The 20138-nt window shown below is 34.8% G+C and overlaps 1 protein-coding gene across 8 annotated transcripts in view; it reads right to left on the bottom strand.

The window, feature by feature from the left end:
- RBMS3 (RNA binding motif single stranded interacting protein 3) overlaps positions 1–20138 on the bottom strand; it is a 661354-nt gene that overhangs the window by 61685 nt on the left and 579531 nt on the right. For all 8 annotated transcript variants that reach the window (XM_037525598.2, XM_054692904.1, XM_054692902.1 and 5 more), the window contains one exon: positions 746–856. In XM_037525598.2, the coding sequence (XP_037381495.2) occupies positions 746–856 (111 nt within the window). The remainder of the gene's footprint in view (positions 1–745; positions 857–20138) is intronic.

The following is a 20138-nucleotide window of genomic DNA, read 5'->3' as shown; positions in this document are numbered from 1 at the left end:
CAGTTTCCATTAGACATTCACCCTCTTAACCATTTGGGGAATTGCCTTTGAATAGACATTTAAAAAAATATATAAGATTTTAGTAATGATTTCAAGTGCCTTTTGAAATAAAATCAAAGCCACAATGGACATTTTTCAATCTCTCCTATTTCCTAGGGAAATATAATGGCTATCAAAATTTCCCAGCTTATTCCAACATCGAGGATGTTAAGATCCCTTTCCTTTTTTTCAACTTCATCTATGTGGACATATTCAAAAGGAAGATTTTTTAAAAAACCTCATTTATCTTATTAAGTTTTGATGGATTTAAACACTGAAGTAAATACAAGTCCTGCATGTTCATCATAGTCAACATTGGGCCCTCACTTGAGAACATGGGGATAATGAATGAGCTGAGGTGGTAAAGAGCTGGGAAGAGACAAGCCGGCTCAAGTGTGACAAGGTACAAGGTGAGGATTCTTGACAAGGTATAAGACACCTTTCCAAAACCAGTGGAAGTGGTTTAAGAACAAGTGTCTCCAATTTAAACGTAATGCAGTAAAATTTCCAGCCATGTTGATGTGAGTAAATGTGCCTCTGAATTGAATGTGCATGCGGGATTCAGCTTATCCACACTGGAACCTGAGATGTGTGTTGGTGAATAGTACAGAACCAGTTTTGCTAATCATGCCAGTGAAAACTGAGAGTACTGCATATGTCTGAAGAAATTAAAAAAAAACAAAATAAAACAAATTCTGCAACTCACCGTGCCTGTTGTGCCCAATGAAAGGTGATTCATCTGTTGTGTCAGTGGGCCCATCATGTTTGCTGGCTGCATTGACATAGGATGGTCCATTGTTGGCGTAATCACAGCACCCTAAAAGCAAAAGCAACACCCATCTGAAAACATGTTTCAAAAGGAAGGAAACTTCAGGTAAACAGACAAATAGAGTAACCCGTGTTAACATTAATTTTGCTCAATTTTTATTGAAAATGCTATGTTCAACTAGGTATGATTTTTATATCCAGTGATGCCATTTTATATTTGTCTTAATTTATAGAATGAGCCACTTCTTTTCCTTTAATGGGATTTATTTATGATGTGTTTAAATGCCTTTTATTAGCAATTCCAGCATTCTATGCATTTCAAGATACCACATGTATTTTCTCTTTCGTTGTTTCGAAATACAAACTTCTCTGACTGGAAAACATGAATACTATGGACATTTTCTAGATTTCCTTGATTTTTAATATGACCTTTGGTGTATTCTCTTTATCCACAGTTTATGTGGCTACTTTTTTGATCATACAAACTACCATGGGGGGAAAATGGCACCCCAAGTAGGTTTCCTCACTGGAACTCCTTGAAAGAAATATGAAAAGCTAATATAAATTATATAAAAATGGTATCTTTTGTACTATGTATCATGGTAACTATTTCCTATGTCTTCCCCTCCTAATCTTTTGACCTACTTTCTTTCTATCTGCATTTTTAACATAAGACAGAAGAATGAATTCCTTTAAATGCTGGTCAAACCACCTTTTTAAAAGCTCAGTTCATATTCAAAACTTCTCATTGTTAGTGAAGCATGGAGTCACACATTACCCTTTCCTTTCTTCTCCCCTATTCAATCATGCTCTTGTCCACCAACTTAGAAAATGGACCAACATAGCTTTAAATATTTTTATTAAAGTAACTTTAGTTCATAGCATTGTGAGGTTCTCAGATTTACAGCATTATCACTTGAAATTTGTATGTGCAACATTATGATCGCCACTAAAATTCTAATTTGCATATACCACCATAAAATTGACCCCCATCACCTGATTAGCTAACCTCCAACCCATTTCCTCACTGCCGATTACCATTTTATTCTCATACTCTAAATATTTGTTTTTGTTTTGTTTGATTATTTTTGAGTTTCAAGTGTGCAGTTTTATGTTTAGGCATCTCTGTATACTACATCACCACCAGAGATCATGAAGTTTCCAGCAACTCTATGCAGTCAACACTATCTGCCCCATACCCCTTCCCCTTTGGGAGCCACCATTTTGTTGTCACTCTTCAGATTTTTTGTTTTTGTTTTTGTCTGATTTCAAAAGCTAAGGTTGGGTATAATCTCTGTGATTATATAATTTTAGCTTTACTTTAATGATAATAAAAAAGGAGAATTTCATTTAAATACCCAGGCGGTAATATAATGTTTATGTTTCTGGATGTTAATTTTTTCTGTAAACATTTTTCTCACTGTGTGACTTTTTTCCATATGAATAAATATTTTGAAAAAATGAAGCTCTGATAGGTTCATGCACATGGCAGGATATCAGCACCCAAACTATCCAAGAGCAAATATTTCCTAAAACAGTTTTGCTCAGGATGATTCGTTCCTCATGTTATCATCCATATCAACCTGTCACTCAGCCTACTTTATGTGTTCCTCTTTAATAACATGGAGGGAGAAAAGGTATTGAACCAAATATTTGGAAATGCTTTGTGAACAGAACCAACCATTCCTGTTCAAAAAGACATTAGAACTTCTGAGATAGAATCAACCAGAAAACATGTGTATGTCATGTTATCGGCCTTGTAAATATACATGATATTCATTAATGTCATTGGAATTTACTCATGATTTTGTAAATTGTTGAATGATAAATCAGGGTGCTTCTAGAATGAGAAATAGAAATGTTTACTTAATTCACAGACACCATATTTTCTTTGTGCTACCCAAACTTCTTTAACAAAAGATCTTTAGTTTTCCCTTTTATAAAAAGAGAACTCAGGTTCTTCTTAAATTTCTTAGGATAAACTATAGAATAACTTCAGAGTTCAGACAGAAATCCTGAAGCATTTTTTTCAACCCCAAAAGGGCACTTTCACAACATTTTAATCCTTAGCAGGTGCAAGACTTCAATACTCTTCTTGAAATTGAGACAGCCTATCTTCTTAGAATATTTGCCCCTGGAGATTCCAACATGCTGCTAAACTGTGATCCAGTCTTGGAAACTCCTCCATTCTAATCATTTTGCTGAAGCCACATAAAGATTCAGTCCCATAAATCAGAGATAAAGACTAAGATGTGTTTGGTATGGATACTCCTTCCTAATGCCCAAGGGGTGACCTCATTCCTTAATGGTGGAAGTGGTAGACTTCTGTCTTTCTTTGGAAGATGATATGCAAATGAGATATTCAAGCATGTGACAGATGAATCGAATCCAGGCATGATAAGAATAGAAGGATTGAATGCCTGCATTTGGAATTAATTTAAGAAGAATTGCTGGTCTCTTTAGAGAATACTTTCAGGGAGTTTGATTACAGATGCCACACAGTGAGTGCTGCTTCTGTGTAGAAACCAGAAACCTGACAATCAAAGGGAAGAGAGAGAAGTGACTTGTCATCATTTGGAATTGTAAATAGCAACAGTAAGCACAGAGAGGAAGACAACACAAGGAAAGCATTCCTTTCCTGACCAGATCAGTTATTGAAAATAAATGAACAATGAAACACTGATTCTTGGGGGAAGGCTTGTAAGAACATACGTTCTTGTCCATATTCAGTAAAAAATATGCAGTGAACACACAATATAAACTAAATTTTAATTACATAGATTCTTGAATAGTCTCAAAGGATAGGGAAATATACAATTGTAAGTTAAAAATATTGGACTGGAACAACTTGGAGAAACAAGTTTTCTTGATTTTTTTTTTTTTAGGGGCAGGTAACTAGAGAGTTAAAAATGTAGCTTACCCTCAAATGAACCCTAGAATAATGACTCCATAATGAAGGGGATGAGAACAAAGGAGAAGGAGGTCCAGTGGCTTAGGATAAAGCACTCATGGTGTTTTGATGATGGGGATGGGGTGTTAACATACATACATCTGAGGAGGTGTGGACCTATTCACCTAAATTACATACAGTGTTGTAAACCAATGTTATTGCAATAAAGAAAAAAAATAACATGTAAGCTATCTGTACAAAAGATTGAGTCTTCCATCATTTTGTTTTGTTTTCTCATCAAAGATTACAGAACCACCTTTGTATTATACAGAATATTAAAAAAGAAGAGAAAAAGAAAGAAAAAAGAACAAAAGAGGAAAAGAAAACCCTTATGGCTGTTAAGGTAAATCTAGTGCCCTCAACCGTAACCATGCTTCATTTAATAAACTGTCAAATCCATTCCTATCCAATGCATTTGAGCCATAGACTGAACAGTGTTTTGTGACAGATGTTGCCAACACATTAAAGGTAATTTCATTTCCTTGAAATGTATAGAATGTTCTGTCTGATGGAGTTCACTTGGCAAATGGCAAAGCGAGAGGAAACAGATTTTTCATTTTAGCATCTCCGGATGTCTGGGTTTGCTCAATGTTTAAGCTGCAAAGAAAAATACTGTAACATGCTGTAATTCCACTAAAAAGCACAATGACCCAACAGCTGATGGTAATGTCTGGTCTATTTTAGCTACTGACACTACAAAACAAAGCTGTTCACACTCAAGAGATACAGGGCAGATATGGTTGCCCTAGTTCTCCAATAAACAATTTCAACAATCATTTGGATAAAGTTTCCAAAGAGCATGGATGTGGAATAAACATATGTGGCCTAAGGCCAGAAAAGCATTTGTGTTGTTAATTTGAAAGACATTTTAAATATTTGAGATTTCATCAATTTTTTAATTTATCAAGTGACATACAGGATCATGGGCAAATAATGGGAAATATGTATGCTCTTTTCCATCAATAGAAGATGTAGTTTATTTAGTGCCAGCACAGAAACTACAGTGAGAAGAATGACTTTCACTCCTGTGATTGTCAGAATTCTAGGTCAGTGATATTCCAGGTATAATCTATGAACCAACAGCAAGAGACCACCAGCTAGACTCTCTGGGGTCTAAGCTTTTGGAGTCTGTGTATGAACAAGTCTTTTCCAACACCAGTGTCCTCTGTCTATTTAAGCTGCTATTGTATAAGTCAATGTTATATTTCTTCCAGACAACTGTTTTGCTTTTATTTATGCTGTTTGTCAATCATTTGTTTTAAACTGGCCTTGCAACAAAGCATGAGACTTTTGGGAACCATTGCATTATATCTTGTAGAAAAATGTAAAGAAGTCAAGGGCACCATTTTGATAAGCTGCAATGGCATGATTATCTGAATAATTCAGCCCACACCTGGTGACCTGATATGTTCCCATTTGATCAGTTTGGCTTGTGTGGTAGCACATTTAAGAATCGTTCCTTGCAATCTTAATAAGTCAGGATTTGAAATCATAGGAACATAAAGCCAAAGGTAAGAAAATTATCTGGATGATAAAAGTGTAAAAAAAAAAAAAGAAATATCACACATGTCCCCCTTTTTGTCATATTTAGATGACTTAGGTCAAAATGTCTGCGGACCATATTTTACTATTTTCCTCTAGTTACTTATGCAAAACTAGAGGACTTTTTAATAGTCATTATTCAACATGACTTAAAAAAATATGGTTAAAGGTCGTTAGTCTTCTTTTGCATCTCTATGATTTATGCTTCTCTGTCACTTTTTATTATTTCTTGAATAAATATCTAGTTTGTGTATAGATTATTTTTAGCACATGCAAAATGGAATGCAGAGATTAATATCAGTTTATACATAAATTAGTTTGAGTGATTTTTCTAATGGCAGTGATGATTTATGTATGTATTTACAGTAATGTAAATACCATAGAGTATCTTATTTAACTTGGGGACTGGCTATTCAAAGGCAATATCCTGCAATATGAGTGTCCAACATCCCTTGTAATATATGCTGAGATGTTCAATCTCTTTCATTTGTTGATGAATGCTTGCTTGCTTATTTGATTGTTCGGACATGGGTCCTGGGTGAGGGTTCAAGAGAGCAGCTATGGGAAGAGGAAAAAGAGGAGCAGGAAAACTTATTAATTATTCCTCAACTACACTGATACATTTCCAACAAACTTTGAGGGGGATGTCTGACTTTTGAAAATATTATGCTTGAAAGACAGAAAGCTGGGGCAAAGCTGATAGCTAGGATTTTGACATTGGAAGCATTCTGGAATGATCTCTGACAATTGCTGGCGATATGGGAGAATGATGAAAAATTATTTTAAGTCGAAGCCACACTGCCCCCACAACTCCTTTTAGTGCGTAAACTCTCCATTTCCTTTATTATACTTTAATTGCTCCATTCAATATTGTACCTTGCAAGAGTCAAGTGTTTACACACATTTTGCAATCCTTATAAAGGGGAATTACATGCTGTAGCTACTTAAAATAGTCTTTGTTTAAAAATATCAGCATGACTAATTGTTCATTTAAATTAAATATATATACCAATACTTTTAATTTAGATCATTAATACTAAGAGGGCTTAACTCATGTCCACTTATTTTACTACTGTCTAGAGTCTGAAGTATATAATATATGCTTCATAAATAATGGATAGAAGAATGATGAAAGAACTAAACTCCAAATTAAGTGGTTCTTAGAAATTCTTTCTTGAAATTATTGGTCAAAATGGAACATTCCAGAGGTTTTGAGAAAACTTGTTTTTACAAGTAGCAGTTCAGTTTTAAATTCATGATTTGGAGCATGTATATGTGTTTCTATTATGTTCAGCCACCATATCTTTAAAGACAAAATCTGAAATTTACTTGACGTAAAATGTACTACTAATGCCACCCTAGTATATTTATGGAAATTATTAAATTAACTAAAATAAAAAGTATTTATGCATGTGCACATACCAGGTGCAATTTTGCAAAGTCTGGAAGGGCCATTTGGCAATGTCCAGGGGTGATATGAGTTAGAGGCCACTGATGTTGCTGAACATCTTACAACATGTAGGACAGTTTTCTACAGGAGAAGATTATGTTGTCAAAAATGTCGTTAATAATGAGATTCAGAAATCCTGGTCTATATAAGTATATGTTATCTATACAAAATGAGAAAGTTTGAAACCACAGTCATTAGAACATGTCCCAAAATATCCATCTATTCTCTGCTCTGTATAACTAGACATTATGCCAAGATCCTATTTATGTCATTTTCTAAAAACATGTATATAAATCAATAGTTCAAATCTTGCAATTAAGTAATGAATAGAAGCAAGACAATTATGTGACTTTTATTAACTATATGATTATTTTTGAGTTCAAATTTATAATACTTTTTATTTTGGAAATGTGACTAATTGGAGCTGAATTTCCCTTCTTGGTTAGGTTAGAGATATTAGAGTCAACTGACATACCTGCACTAATATTTAAAGATATGCAGTTGTGGACTGGGATATGATGTCTAGAAGTGGGACATTTTCCATTGCTATATGGGAAATTTAGGAGAGTTATGTCTATCGTTTGCCTAATGAGAGAATACCTATTAACTGTAAAATTAGTTTTGTTTTTCTTTCTGCTCTTAAGATTCTTGAGTTGCTTTTTGATTCAGTTACCATTAGTTGGAATTGTTTCTTTTTTAATGTGTAATATTAAATGACATTAAAACCAAATTAGTTTTAACCATGGAGTTCCCTTTAAAAGAAGCTTAATTATATACTATGTGTAGCCAACTGTGAATAATGGTTTCAATTAGTGGTTAAGTATCTATTTGTACAATAGTGCCATTGTGAATGAGATATAAAGTAAATATGTCACACTGAAGTATTTCTTACCAAAGCAGGTAAATAGATAATTAGGATTCTCAACAATACTTTTTGAATCCTTTAGAGTTTTATGCTCAAAACTTAATAAACTTGTTTAGCAGTGTTTTGATGTTTTCAAGAAGCTTCTTTCGAATCCTAACAGAACAAAATAACATTTGAAATATTATTATATAAATTATATAATATTATTATATTATTATATTATTATTATATTATTATATTATTATTAATATTAATTATTAATATTATTATATTATATTAAGGGAGAGATGAAGATCTGAAGACTTTGGTATTCAATGGTTAACTGGTTTTGTTGACTGAATGTGCAATAGAATGATTAGCTTTCTTCATTAAATGGGTACACTTGATTAAAAGTATGAAAGGAATTTTATTGTGGAGATGGGTTACTCTATTCTGTTCCTTTCATATTTCTACTTAAAAGGACAGTAGTTCCTGAACTAATGGGAAAATGAAGTGTAGATGGAAGGATCCCAGGACTTTTTCAATGAGTTTGTTACAGTCTTATTCATTAGCCTTGCACTCCTTCATATGATCAATGTGTGGTTCTCAGCGAAAGGGAGTCTAACTTGCACAAATATGAGTGCCATAAAAATCCATGTGGGGTGGTGTAGACAACGTAAAGGAAACACAGTATTGGTATAGAAAAACAAATGATGTAACCTTAGTCTTTTGTCCATACTCTATGGTATCTATGGTATCTGCTCCTATGGTGTCTGCCTCCCTTACTCAGATGTATTACACAGTTCAAAGTCAATTTAAAATGATTTGAGAAAAATACAGATTAAAGACTATTACATATGACATATGCCAAATGAATAGGTTAATAACTATATATTTTACCACCTCTATGACTTTCTAAGAAACAAAGAAAGCCCCTGATATCTACTCATCAAATATATTATATAATAGAAAATTATATTAGAGATATGGAGAATTGCTCTAAACCATTTTACTACCCAAACAAGGATAACAACCCCCCCAACTGTTTTCAAGATGAGTAGAACTGATGTTTCTTATTTTTTTGCCCCAAGAGGGGACATAGGGAAAACTGTGTTAAATTACCTTCTACCAAAGTGCAAAGTCCATTTTTATAGCTGTATTAGCATCTTGAAAAAAATATTATTTCATAGTGGAAATATCAGATGTTTAGGACCCAGTATTGTTAAACCAATGGCTGTTTTACATTAATGTGTTCAGGGAGTGAAAGGGTAGACAGAACAATTCCATGATGGGGTCCAGATATTTTCCATTCCTGCTTGCCTTTTGTGGGGTGAGTGAATGGGGATCACTCTTGGAATGTGCCTTCCCTTTTTCCACATTATCTCTTTCCAAAAGAAGGCTTCCACAGGCAAAGGTCCAGGATGGCCTCTTTAGCACATTATGCATACTCTACAAAACCACTTGGCTTCCAACTGACCTTCTAGTCTAATTTCCCACCACTGCACCCATCATACTGAACTGCTCATCCTCTCTGGCACTTCTTTCCTCTTACCTTCCGTGTTCTGATCAGGCATGTTGGGCATCTGTAACAGGTCTCCAAGTACCTGCCAAGTTTCCTATCAAATGCTACCTTCTAGGGAACATCTGTGAGATGTGCTCCTTTCTTCACTCATAATATTTGGCATACTCTTTGATCAAGGTCACAGTACTTCTCCCCTGGTCTCTAAGCTTACTTTGCCATTCATGACATTTTATTCATTTTCTAAAGGTGTCAAGGCCTAGCACACCATCTATCATGAAATCGGTTGTCATGGTATTGGAGGACTAAATGAGTGTCGGTCACTTGCTCAACAACAGCCAGGACTTCTGCGACATTAAGAGGATAAACAACAGTAATAGCAACCAACTGGACAAGACAATCAAAATGAAATAAGAGAAGCACTCTCTGATTGGAAAAAATTGTCTTAAAAATCCATCCATTCAATTGCTCTACTTTCTCTTAAAAGTGCTCTTGTCTGACCACTGCCAGCTTGCTGAATTCCCAGGCTCTCAGAGCCACAGACTGCCCCGGGGACTTAAGTGCTGGCATTCACTATGTTACTTCTGTTCTGTGGAAGAACTGCATATACCTGATTCCATATGCCTGCAGAATTTCCTCTTATATATCACAACCAATGTGCACTACCTCAAATGCAGTGTAAGCTTTTTTATTGTTTTCCTATGCCACAGACTATTTTAATAGCCATTTAGCTGCCTAATATTTTTGTCAACTCTTGCCATGGGATAAAAGACATGCTTTACGCACCTCTACAGAACTCACTTTTGTATGTGAAGCAGCTTTTAAATATATAGAAGTTTAAAATGCAGTATTCCAGGCCAGTCTTCTAAATGATAAGGCAACAGGATGCCTCGCAGATGTCTGAATATTTATGGGCAACGTCTTTTGTCTGGTAAAATGTTTATCTCGCCTTAACTAGCACTCAGGACTGTGAGCTATCATACAGCTTCTCATTAAAAACTTCTCCTTACTGACAAATAGGAAAAAAAAAAATCCAGCTGCAAGTCATTTTCCAGGTCTTGCAGACTCCTATTGGTCAATGGACGTGGGAAATTGTTTCTTAAACCACAGGGGTGATCACGAAGAAACGCTGACTGTTATCCCACTCATGACCATTGTTTGCAGCACAAATTGCCTAAATTGGCCGCAAGGCACCTTGATTCTGACTGTGAGTAGAAAAGTAGTTATTCCTTGTCCTGCAATTCCCCACAAAATACACTTTATTTTGTGGTCCCTCAGAGGACATTTTTGACTATTCATTTTCTCCTTTAAGACATTTTAAAGAAATTACCTGGTTAAAACTGGCAACTCAACTAAACATAAGGATGCAGGTATGAAATTGTGACCCTGTTAAAAAATGAATGTCCTCCCTTTAAGGCACATTTTCTATTAGTGTCATGTCACTAACACATGTCTCAAGCTTGGTTTATAATATGTTCATGCATTATCATGTAATCTATTACTGAGATAAAATATTGAATATATCCTGGTAGAATGGCCATATCCTAAAGTAAAAATTTATACATTAGCACCCAACTGACATAAATTCTGAGGTCTGCAAGATGATATCTCATATCTATCTATCTCTATATATAAAGATATGTATATATATATATGTATATAAAGTTGTCGAGTAGATGAGATGAAAGCCAGTTGTATGTTTCTATTCTTCAGTGTCCTATTAGTTGTACAATTTGTTCCAGGAACTTAGTTACATCTTTTGTTCCACTTAGTTTTTATTGTCATTTCTCCTAACCAGTAATAATATATTAATGCCCACTCTTTGATTTTTTTCTTAGTTTTACAGAATAGTTTTAAACTTTCTAGTATCTTGTCTCCCAAAGTCTGGTCTAAGACCAGATAATATTATCTGGGAGCTTATTGCAGAATTTCAGGCCCAGTTCCAGTTCCAGCATTTCAGTAAGATCATAGGTGAGTCAAATTTATGGTCAAGTTTGAGAAGTTTTGATCTTTCTTTTTATATTTATCATGGCTTTTCTTTGAGTAAGTTTTCAGTTGTAGCAAATGTAGATTCTTGATTCATTTTTAAATTTTGTTCATTCATTTTACAGCTCTTAATCTTAGGAACATTAATATGCCTTCTTATTAGGACCACAACCAAATAGTAATATTTAGTTTGTTTCTCAATAGTCTCCACAGGGTTTTTGCCTCTATCTATAACATTTCTTTAACAAAACATTTTCTCTTCATTTCCTATGACCTTTCACAACAACCTTCAAACTGAAACCTCCATTCTTTTCAAATAATATCTTCAAATTCAACAATGAAAATGAATGAAATGGTGATTATGACTAGTGTTAAAAAGATTCTATATAGGGCCTCCCCTGGTGGCGCAGCGGTTGAGCACTGGGCTGCGAAGCTGCCCAGCTTCTGCAGTGTTGGTTCGATCCCTGGCTGCAGGTGAGGGTCCCACATGGGCCACAGACCTCTCCTGCTTCGCCCGCTGCTCCCCTCAGCAGTGTATTTCGTCAGTCTGCCGGTTCTGTCTCCAGCTTTGGCTCTGGTGAATTCTCTCACCTTCCTGCACTTCCTACTGTACCCAGTGCTTGTATAAATAAATAAGTAAATCTTAAAAAAAAAAGATTCTATATACTTTGTAAAGTCAACATCCAAATGTTTTGATTAAGCCTATTTACATACCATGCATATTAGTTATTGAGTAAAGGTTTTAGAAGTAAAATTCCAAAATATTGCCACTTATTAAAATTAGTCAAAAATACCTATGTAAACTTAAAAGATAAAGTTTTCAAAGTTTTTGTAATCTCAGTCTTTTTTCCTCTGAACTTCTGACCCAAATTGCCATCTACTTACTGACTCTAAAACATTACATTCCTCAAAACAACACTCCCCCTTCTGAACATTTTCTTTTACTTTCTATCTCAGGTCATATTGTCTCCCTTCTGATTCTTGGAATAATATAGAAAATTGCAGGTCATCTTTGCCTTTCCCTTCCCCATCCTCATCCATAACAAACCCATAGCTAAGTCTCACTGCTATATCAGCGATAGCTCCAAAAAGTGCTCCTGGCTAGGTTAAGCCCTTCACCACCTTTCCTTAGGTGACTCTAAACACTTCCTGTACTATGCCTTTGTCCCTCATGGCTGCAGACCATGATTTCACAATACCCTCACCCCCTTTTATTAATACTCTTTCCCCACACAGCAATTGCTGCTTTTTCAGCATAGAATTGAAAATGCCCTTTATCCCCTAAGCCCCTCTGTTCTTAGCTCCAGATATGTGACCGCTGCTAATCAGAAGCACCCATAGGGACTTTGGTTTGGAAGTCAGTTCAGAAGGGAGAGGACATGTGGCATTGTTCTATCCACCAGATGTTGGCAGAAGCGGCTGACTCCATGGTTTGCAGAAATGGCGCCTGTATTTCCCCAGAGCAGAGCAGGGTGGCTTGGGGATTAGCAGTAGCAGCAACACCCATTTTAGTCTTGCAGCAGGAGATCTAGAAGCTTCTTGTCTGCTAATAATACTCATCATTTATTCAAAATGAAGCTAAAGTCAAGATTTCTCCTTTTTTTAAAGATTTACTTACTTATGCATACAAGAGCTGGTATAAAGACCAGAGGTGAAGAGTTCTCCGTCCATAACAACTTTATGTCTAAGGTAAAAAATACGCTAGCTGCATTGTTTCTAATTTATTTTGAAGGTAGATTAATTGAGAAACTAAACTATTATAATTCTATTAAAAGTTTACTAAGATACGCTTATTATTTCCTACTATTCCTTGAAGGTAAACAAATACTTTGTTTACTAAGTGATATTCAAATTTTGAAGTGTTTCTCATCAAGTGGCCTTGATGATATACCATCTTTATATTACCTTTTAAAACTTCTGTAAAAAATAACAAGGGGCTGAAAATACACTGAAGTAAACTTATTGCAAAAATGCTTTTCCTGACCTTTCGACCACAAGCTGAAATGATACCATCATATTAAAGTTATTCAAGAGAAAAATATTCAGAACCAGGTTTTTCTTAGTTTTTCTCTCACCTTTTCCTCTTAGCACTCCCTTCCCTTTTTCATAGATTATATGTATGATAGGTGGAGAAATGAATGTTCAGCAAAATCAGGCAATTTGGCTAGCATCAGAGATTTTCAACATATACTTTTGCTTCATTTCACGCAAGAACAAGCCTGAAACCATCTGCCTGCCAACAACTACATCCTTCATTCCCATTATGGAGACAGACCCCCCCACCTCATCATTAAAAGACAATCTTCAAAGGGACATTGTTTTTGCTTATTCCCATTTTGACAGATGTTTTATATCATCTACCTCCACATGCTAGCTCATCTGTAAGGGACTGCCCACTCTTTGCAGCCAGCTGTGGAAATAGCTCCAGTGTCATCTGTGGCAATACTCATTCCATTCTTCTGACCTCACCAAAGACCACATCCAAGAGCAGGAAAAACAAACAGCTCTGATAACTTCCTCTAAAACATTTCCAGGGCAGGAGGTAGGCCCACTTTAGACAAGAGCTCTTTACAAAGTACATAACAAAAGAGAGGCAAGTTTATTTGAAACACTCAAATGTCACTAAGCTAGCCAATCGGGGTAATCCCTGGATTAAGGAATAATGAAGCAATAGCATCTGTGGGCATAATTCAGCTGAAAACATCTGGTTGACTCAGAACCACTTCAATTAGCTGGAGTACGCATCCGTCAATCATTCTTTTCTTTTGATTATATAAAGTTCCCACAAGGAAATGTTTACACCAACTCATCTAACTCTTTGAAATATTGTGAAGAGACTATAACACATTTTTCAAATGGATAGATATTTTACTTGGATAGCTCTGTGGTGGATGTATGCCTTGATATTAAAATATATTTTAAGGTAACAAAATCGGATTTCACAAAAGTCTATCTTGACTTGCTTGAAATCAATAAGGTGAAAAATGTTTAGTAATAAAAATTACATCAATTTCTGGTAATGAGGGGAGGCTTAAATGATAGTATATATGCTAAACTGCCTGCAATGTTAGAGACTTAATAACTTTTTTAAGGCTATTTTGGTGATGTTTAGTTTAAGATCAAGGATGTACACTAATTCTTTCATTCACTAATGTTTACTGAGCACCTACTATGTCTTATCCTAAAAGAACTTAGTGTTTAGGAGTTAAATGACCTTAATGAGATGTAAAATAATGTTTCAAAAATATAATGCAAAGTGATAAGGATATTAAAATTTGATAATAAACAGTAGGTCAGTTTTCGTCCAGGGATCTAAAAAAATTTAGAGGTCAATAATGGAAGGACTTTGTTTTCTGAGGAGTTGTAGGCTAGCATGCAAGATCATATCAAATCAAACTAGTTAGTTCACATCTTTTAGGATCTGGGAATGAGAGAAGCAGGAAGATATAGGTGCAAAGATCTTGTATGTAGTGGTAGAAAATTTGACAATTTACAATTGTCAAAGTTGACAATCTACAGCTCTTGAAAAAGCAGATAGGTACAATTGTCTTAAGCAATGACATCAGTATTATCCAGCTGGATTCCTAGAGGTAGCCTGAGGCTCTCTACAACCCCTGGCACATTATTTCTGGGAGGGGTTCACTAATCCTGCTCCAAAGAGCATCCAAAGTATTAAAATAACATTGTCTAAAAAAGAGAAGTTGTTAAAAACCTGATTTTCATTTCTAACTATGAAGAGATATGGAAATGCAATTAAGAATGTAGAGGTACATTTGAAAATATAACTAGAATTAGCAACGGTGGCAGTTTTGGGCTCTACAAACTGTATGAAGATATTCCACTCACACAGACAGGAGGTAGCCATAATGGCTGCATGCATGGAATCAGGGGTTCTCTAGTCCTCACTGCTTATATCCCATGTGCTCCTCTCTCACACACATGAATGCTTCATTCCTTCCTTTTATTCTCTGAGGAATTCTATTTTTCCCTGATTCTTTATTTTACTCATTTACCTCTGATTTCGTGGAGGAGATGCTACAATCCCTCATGCAAATCCAGTGTTGATTTTATCTCCCAAAAGGTGTGAACTGGTACTCATGTTTGTTTTTCACTTTTAGTGAGTGAGAAGGTCCATAAAAGTCACCAGATTTGTTTCTGTAATGTTAATTTTTCTGTACTTGGCAAATTATTCTCAATGTCTTATATTAATATAGGATTTTAAGCAAAATCTAAAAACAAGTAGGAAAGAGTTCATCTTTTTGTACTTCATGATAATTATTTTCTCTTTAAAAATGTGAGTTATTAGACAAAAATAGATTTTTATTTTAATTTTACTTAAAAAATAAATACTATCTAATAAAAGGAATGACAAAATAACATTACTTTAAAAACTATACAATTTGTGTTTTAAATCAGAATTTCTTGAATATTTTGACTTCATATGTAGGATTTTGGAAAAAAATGAAATGGCTTTGTTTTCAAAACAAAATTAAATAACTATACAATGCTCAATTTACTTATAAGGCATAACAATATGCTATCTGTAGATAAATTTTAAAGGATTTTTAGCATTTAGTTGCAGACAGAACTCAAGTTAAAGAAAACACAATGACACATTTTCTATATAGCTCTTTCATGGAATTTTCTGTTATTTGTGATATGCTTTATCTAAGCCATTTGCTTTAAAATGCAATGATTGCCATTAAATTGATAACCTGAAACATCTTACCATGTTTATAACATTAATGTAGACCATTTCCAATGACTCCACAGATTAAAATAAGATATTTTTATCTCAGACATAACATCCAGCATTATATAATTTAAAGACAAAAGGAATTAAATTAAGATACTATTTGGATAAATGTGCCTGTCAAAATCAAAGCTTTTAACAAAATCATATGAACTCCTTTCCACTTAAAATATGATGATGGACTCACAAAAAGATTAAAAATATCTTACTTCTTGTGCTAATCTAATTGGCATCAGTGGACATGGGGAAACGTCCTAATATTTTCTATTCTATGTACAGGAGGGCCCAATCAGACTATGTTTTATTAATCTGTCAACTTGATTTACTCTGGGTTAAATTATATAACCTGAAATATAAAAATTTAATGAAGAATCAGACCAGATATAATGAAGTAGAATTGGTGTTAACTGGATTGAAACATACCTGTGTCAGTTCTGCTACCAGCTTGTGTGATGTTGGATATATCAATTAACCTCTCTGAGCCTTAATTCCCTCATTCACAAAAACATTATCCTATAATATTCAGATTTATATCTTGTGATGGCATATATAATATTATCAAGATCTTCATGAGAACACAGAACAAAGGACTTTGATGTAACACTGAATACACAAGCATCATTCTAGATGATAAAAAGTTGAAATCCAGAAGACTACTAACACACCCGATTGCTAACACCTGAAATTCTTTAGAAGGTTAACAAATTTGTCTTTACATAATAATGGAAAAGAAATGCATATACTCAAGCCCATTGAAGAACCTTATTCACACTAGGATACTAATGACCAGATCAAATTCTTCAGAAGGAGTTTTATGAGAAACACACGTGCTATGGGTTTAATAGAACTGGGAAATGGTTTTCATTACCTAGGAACCCTCTCCAGGTTCACACCAGCCTCCCCTCCCCCCTTTCAGGCCACTCATATATGCAACCAGAATCCCATGAAATCTTTCCTTAGTAGAATGTATGACCAGGTTATTTCCACATTCCCTAATATATTCATTTGATTTTTCTTCCCCAATACACTGCAAGTTTCATCAGGGAAAGGATGGCACCTATTTACTCTATTGCAAGCCTCAATGTGAAACAGCACATCCTGAAGTTTCTATATAGTTCTTTTAATGAAAAGGCAAAAAGAGACAAGGAATGAATTTTGGGTAATATTTAAGTAGAAGAAAAGGCATCATCAATTTGAAGGTGTGGGGAAGGAAAGACATTAAAAATAATGACTGAGGGCCTCCCCGGTGGCGCAGCAGTTGAGTGCTGGGTTGCGAAGCTGCCCGCAGCCTCTGCAGCACCGGTTCGATCCCCAGCTGCTCTCCGGCCACCGAAGGAGGGTCCCACATGGTGTGCAGACCTCTCCTGTCGCCCGCTGCTCCCCTCAGCAGTGTACTTCGTCAGTCTGCCTGCTCTGCTCCTGCTCTGGCTCTGGTGAATTCTCTCACCCTCCCGTGCTTCTGACTGTACACAGTGCTTGTATAAATAAATAAATAAATCTTTAAAAAAAATAATGACTGAGATTCTCAAAGACAAATTACAGCTCCTCAACAATTTAATCACAATCTGGCCTCAAACATTTAAAATAGTTTGGCAGCATATTCTATATTATTTTGTTAAGTTCTCACTCCCCCAAATGCAAGTTCCAAAAAAGAAAGCTTTTTTATTTTTGTTTTTGTGTTCTAAAGTGCCCTAAATAAAGCAGGTGACTGATAAATATTTGTGGGATGAATGAATAAATGGCTCTGGTTTTATTTTTTTCAATAAGTTTACTGCTATAAAATAAATTTAACATTTTTAGGGATATGGAAAGACTACTTAAGAAATTCTACTTTTTCTTAGTTGCTATTTTTCCAAGTTAAAGGCAACAGGAATTTTCATGATTATTTTGGAAATACTCCAGAAGTCAATTAATTACAAAATAATTATAATTTGAAGCTCTTGAACCTTCCTCAGAGTCTTCTTAAATGGCTTGAGATTAATAATATTTATGCACATTTTCTTTCCCAGAGGAATTTCTTAATTTTCAAATGCATGCGTATCATTATGGAAATATAGTCCACAAGTTTTTGAGCCATTTACATTGTGCTGTTGGATTATAATTTTGATTAGATTCATTTGACAATTAAAAGGCTACAGTAGGACAAACACGTGTTTCTCTTAGAAACCAATAAACACATTTTCCAATGGAAGTAATGTGAAGAATATCCAGCTGCTTTTAGGTAGGTTGAAATTCATGAATTCTGAGGAAGTTTAATAATTTAACATGAAAAAAGCACCTAATAGAGCTTCACTAGAGATGATTAAACTTAACAAAACCAAAAAAAGACAAAAGAATGGTGAGATTTAGACAGTGTCTAAGGAACTGAATCTGTATAAGGACAAAAGTGAATAAGAAGGAAGGAGAGAAAGATCTAACTCAAAAGGATAAGAATAAAAGGACTTTCCTTCTTGCATAATTTTGACTCTGCTAGGAAATCAATGCTGTAACAATTTATTTCATTTTCTAGAACAGTTGTAAGAAGAAATTGTGTGAGCCAGAATGTTTCTCATCATATGCCTGGTCATGTGTAACAGAAATAGACATGGACAAATGATTGGCCAGTCTGATTTACGTGGGACTGTCTACATAACTTCATAAGCAGGGGTGACTTCTGCTAACAGGGCAGCCTTGCTGAACCATGGCAAATCAGTATCATAAAATACTGGGAACATATCCTAGTCCAACTCAAGAGAAAATACTGCAGCTACATGATCTTGCATTAGAAGTTCATCCCAGGTGCAAAATTCACAGTCTCTTGTTGTTGTTAGAGTAACAAAGGAAAAACTGACAAATTCCTACATACTGGTTCAGGTATCAGTAACTAGATGGTATACATTAAATGGTTATATTAGAAACTAATCTTGTAGTATTATAGATAATACCCCTCAAAAGGGTGCTTCTGCTGATCTTCTGCCAATGAATCATTATTTTACCAATTTCAAACTGAACCTTATTTTTAGAAGACATGAAGGAAAGTTAAATCTTTGAGCCACAATCCAATTGGCAAAAAAACTGTCTAAATATAGGGGCATACTCTTAGGGATTCTTGGGAAATTTACTTTAAACTTTCTGCTCTTTAAAATGTCAAACAGAAAGGAGAGAAAGTATCACATGATAGCATATATAAAATCTCAGGAAAACCTTACAGGAAAATATGATATTCTTCATAATTTAGCTCTCACTTTCCCCTAAATCGACTTTTCAAGTTGGTCATTGGAAACATTGAAACTATTGAGTCACTCTTAGCTCATACTTTTATGATCAGTAATGTGGTTCTTATTACCAGTATTAGCTATAACCTAGAGAAAAATATATTTGAAAGCCCTAGTGCCCAGAATGGAATAATTCAGAAAAAAACTGCAATAAGCTATTCTTGTCAATAAAGCAAAAGAAACAAAAACATTCAGAAACAAGACAAAAAACCACCCTATTCTAAAACTGATAAGAAACCTCCAATGCCAATGGTTTAAGATATAATGAGTCCGACATTCAAAACAAGTGTTGAGATAAATAAATCTAAAAGCAGAGACCTCTTCGGATGCTCCTATGGCCCTCACAAAATTGCTAATTGCTTTTGTTGTTTGTATCTCCTAGAGAATTGCTGGTGTTTTTCAAGTTTTATTGCGCTTGCTTTCCCTGGAAAAGGTGGTTTAATGAGAAAATAACTGCCAGAAATGTTGGCAGGATTGGTATGGAACAGTTTTGCAAGACCATATATGTAATCATTTTCCAAATCTTTTTATTCAACCCTTAAACTTCAGTGGAGGTTGGATTAAATGACCTCTCAGATTTCTTCCAACTTAAAATATCTATCTCTATTTTCCAATTTATCACTGGACCCAGTTCCCTAGGTGGAAACATCAAGTGCATATATTTTGTTTGATTCAAATGGCATAGGTAATACAATATATAATTAACCTTAAAATTATAGGTGTAAGCAAAAGTATAGTTTGCTAAATAATCCTGCTTGCAAGGAGCATAAGCACTTGATTTACTGCATTAACATAGCATCATTATATGCATGTTATTTCATAAGCCTATGTCTAAGAGCTTTGTATTAAATCAAGCACAGAAACTCTTAGAGAAAAGTAAATGAATTGCTAGAAATCCCATCTATTTTCTCTAGTGGGAATGAATCACTCCCAAGTCTATCACTGTCACTTTTGTACGCCAAAACTGTATTTTAGTTACAGATTAAAAACCTCTATCTGGTTTCACAGATTCAACTTTCTCACAATGAACTCC

This window comes from Talpa occidentalis, unplaced genomic scaffold (genome assembly GCF_014898055.3).
Source record: "Talpa occidentalis isolate TD23 unplaced genomic scaffold, MPIMG_talOcc4v2.1 talOcc4.10, whole genome shotgun sequence".
Taxonomy (NCBI): domain Eukaryota; kingdom Metazoa; phylum Chordata; class Mammalia; order Eulipotyphla; family Talpidae; genus Talpa; species Talpa occidentalis.
Note: the sequence above shows the minus strand (reverse complement) of the source record. Positions and strands in the feature narration are given on the sequence as shown.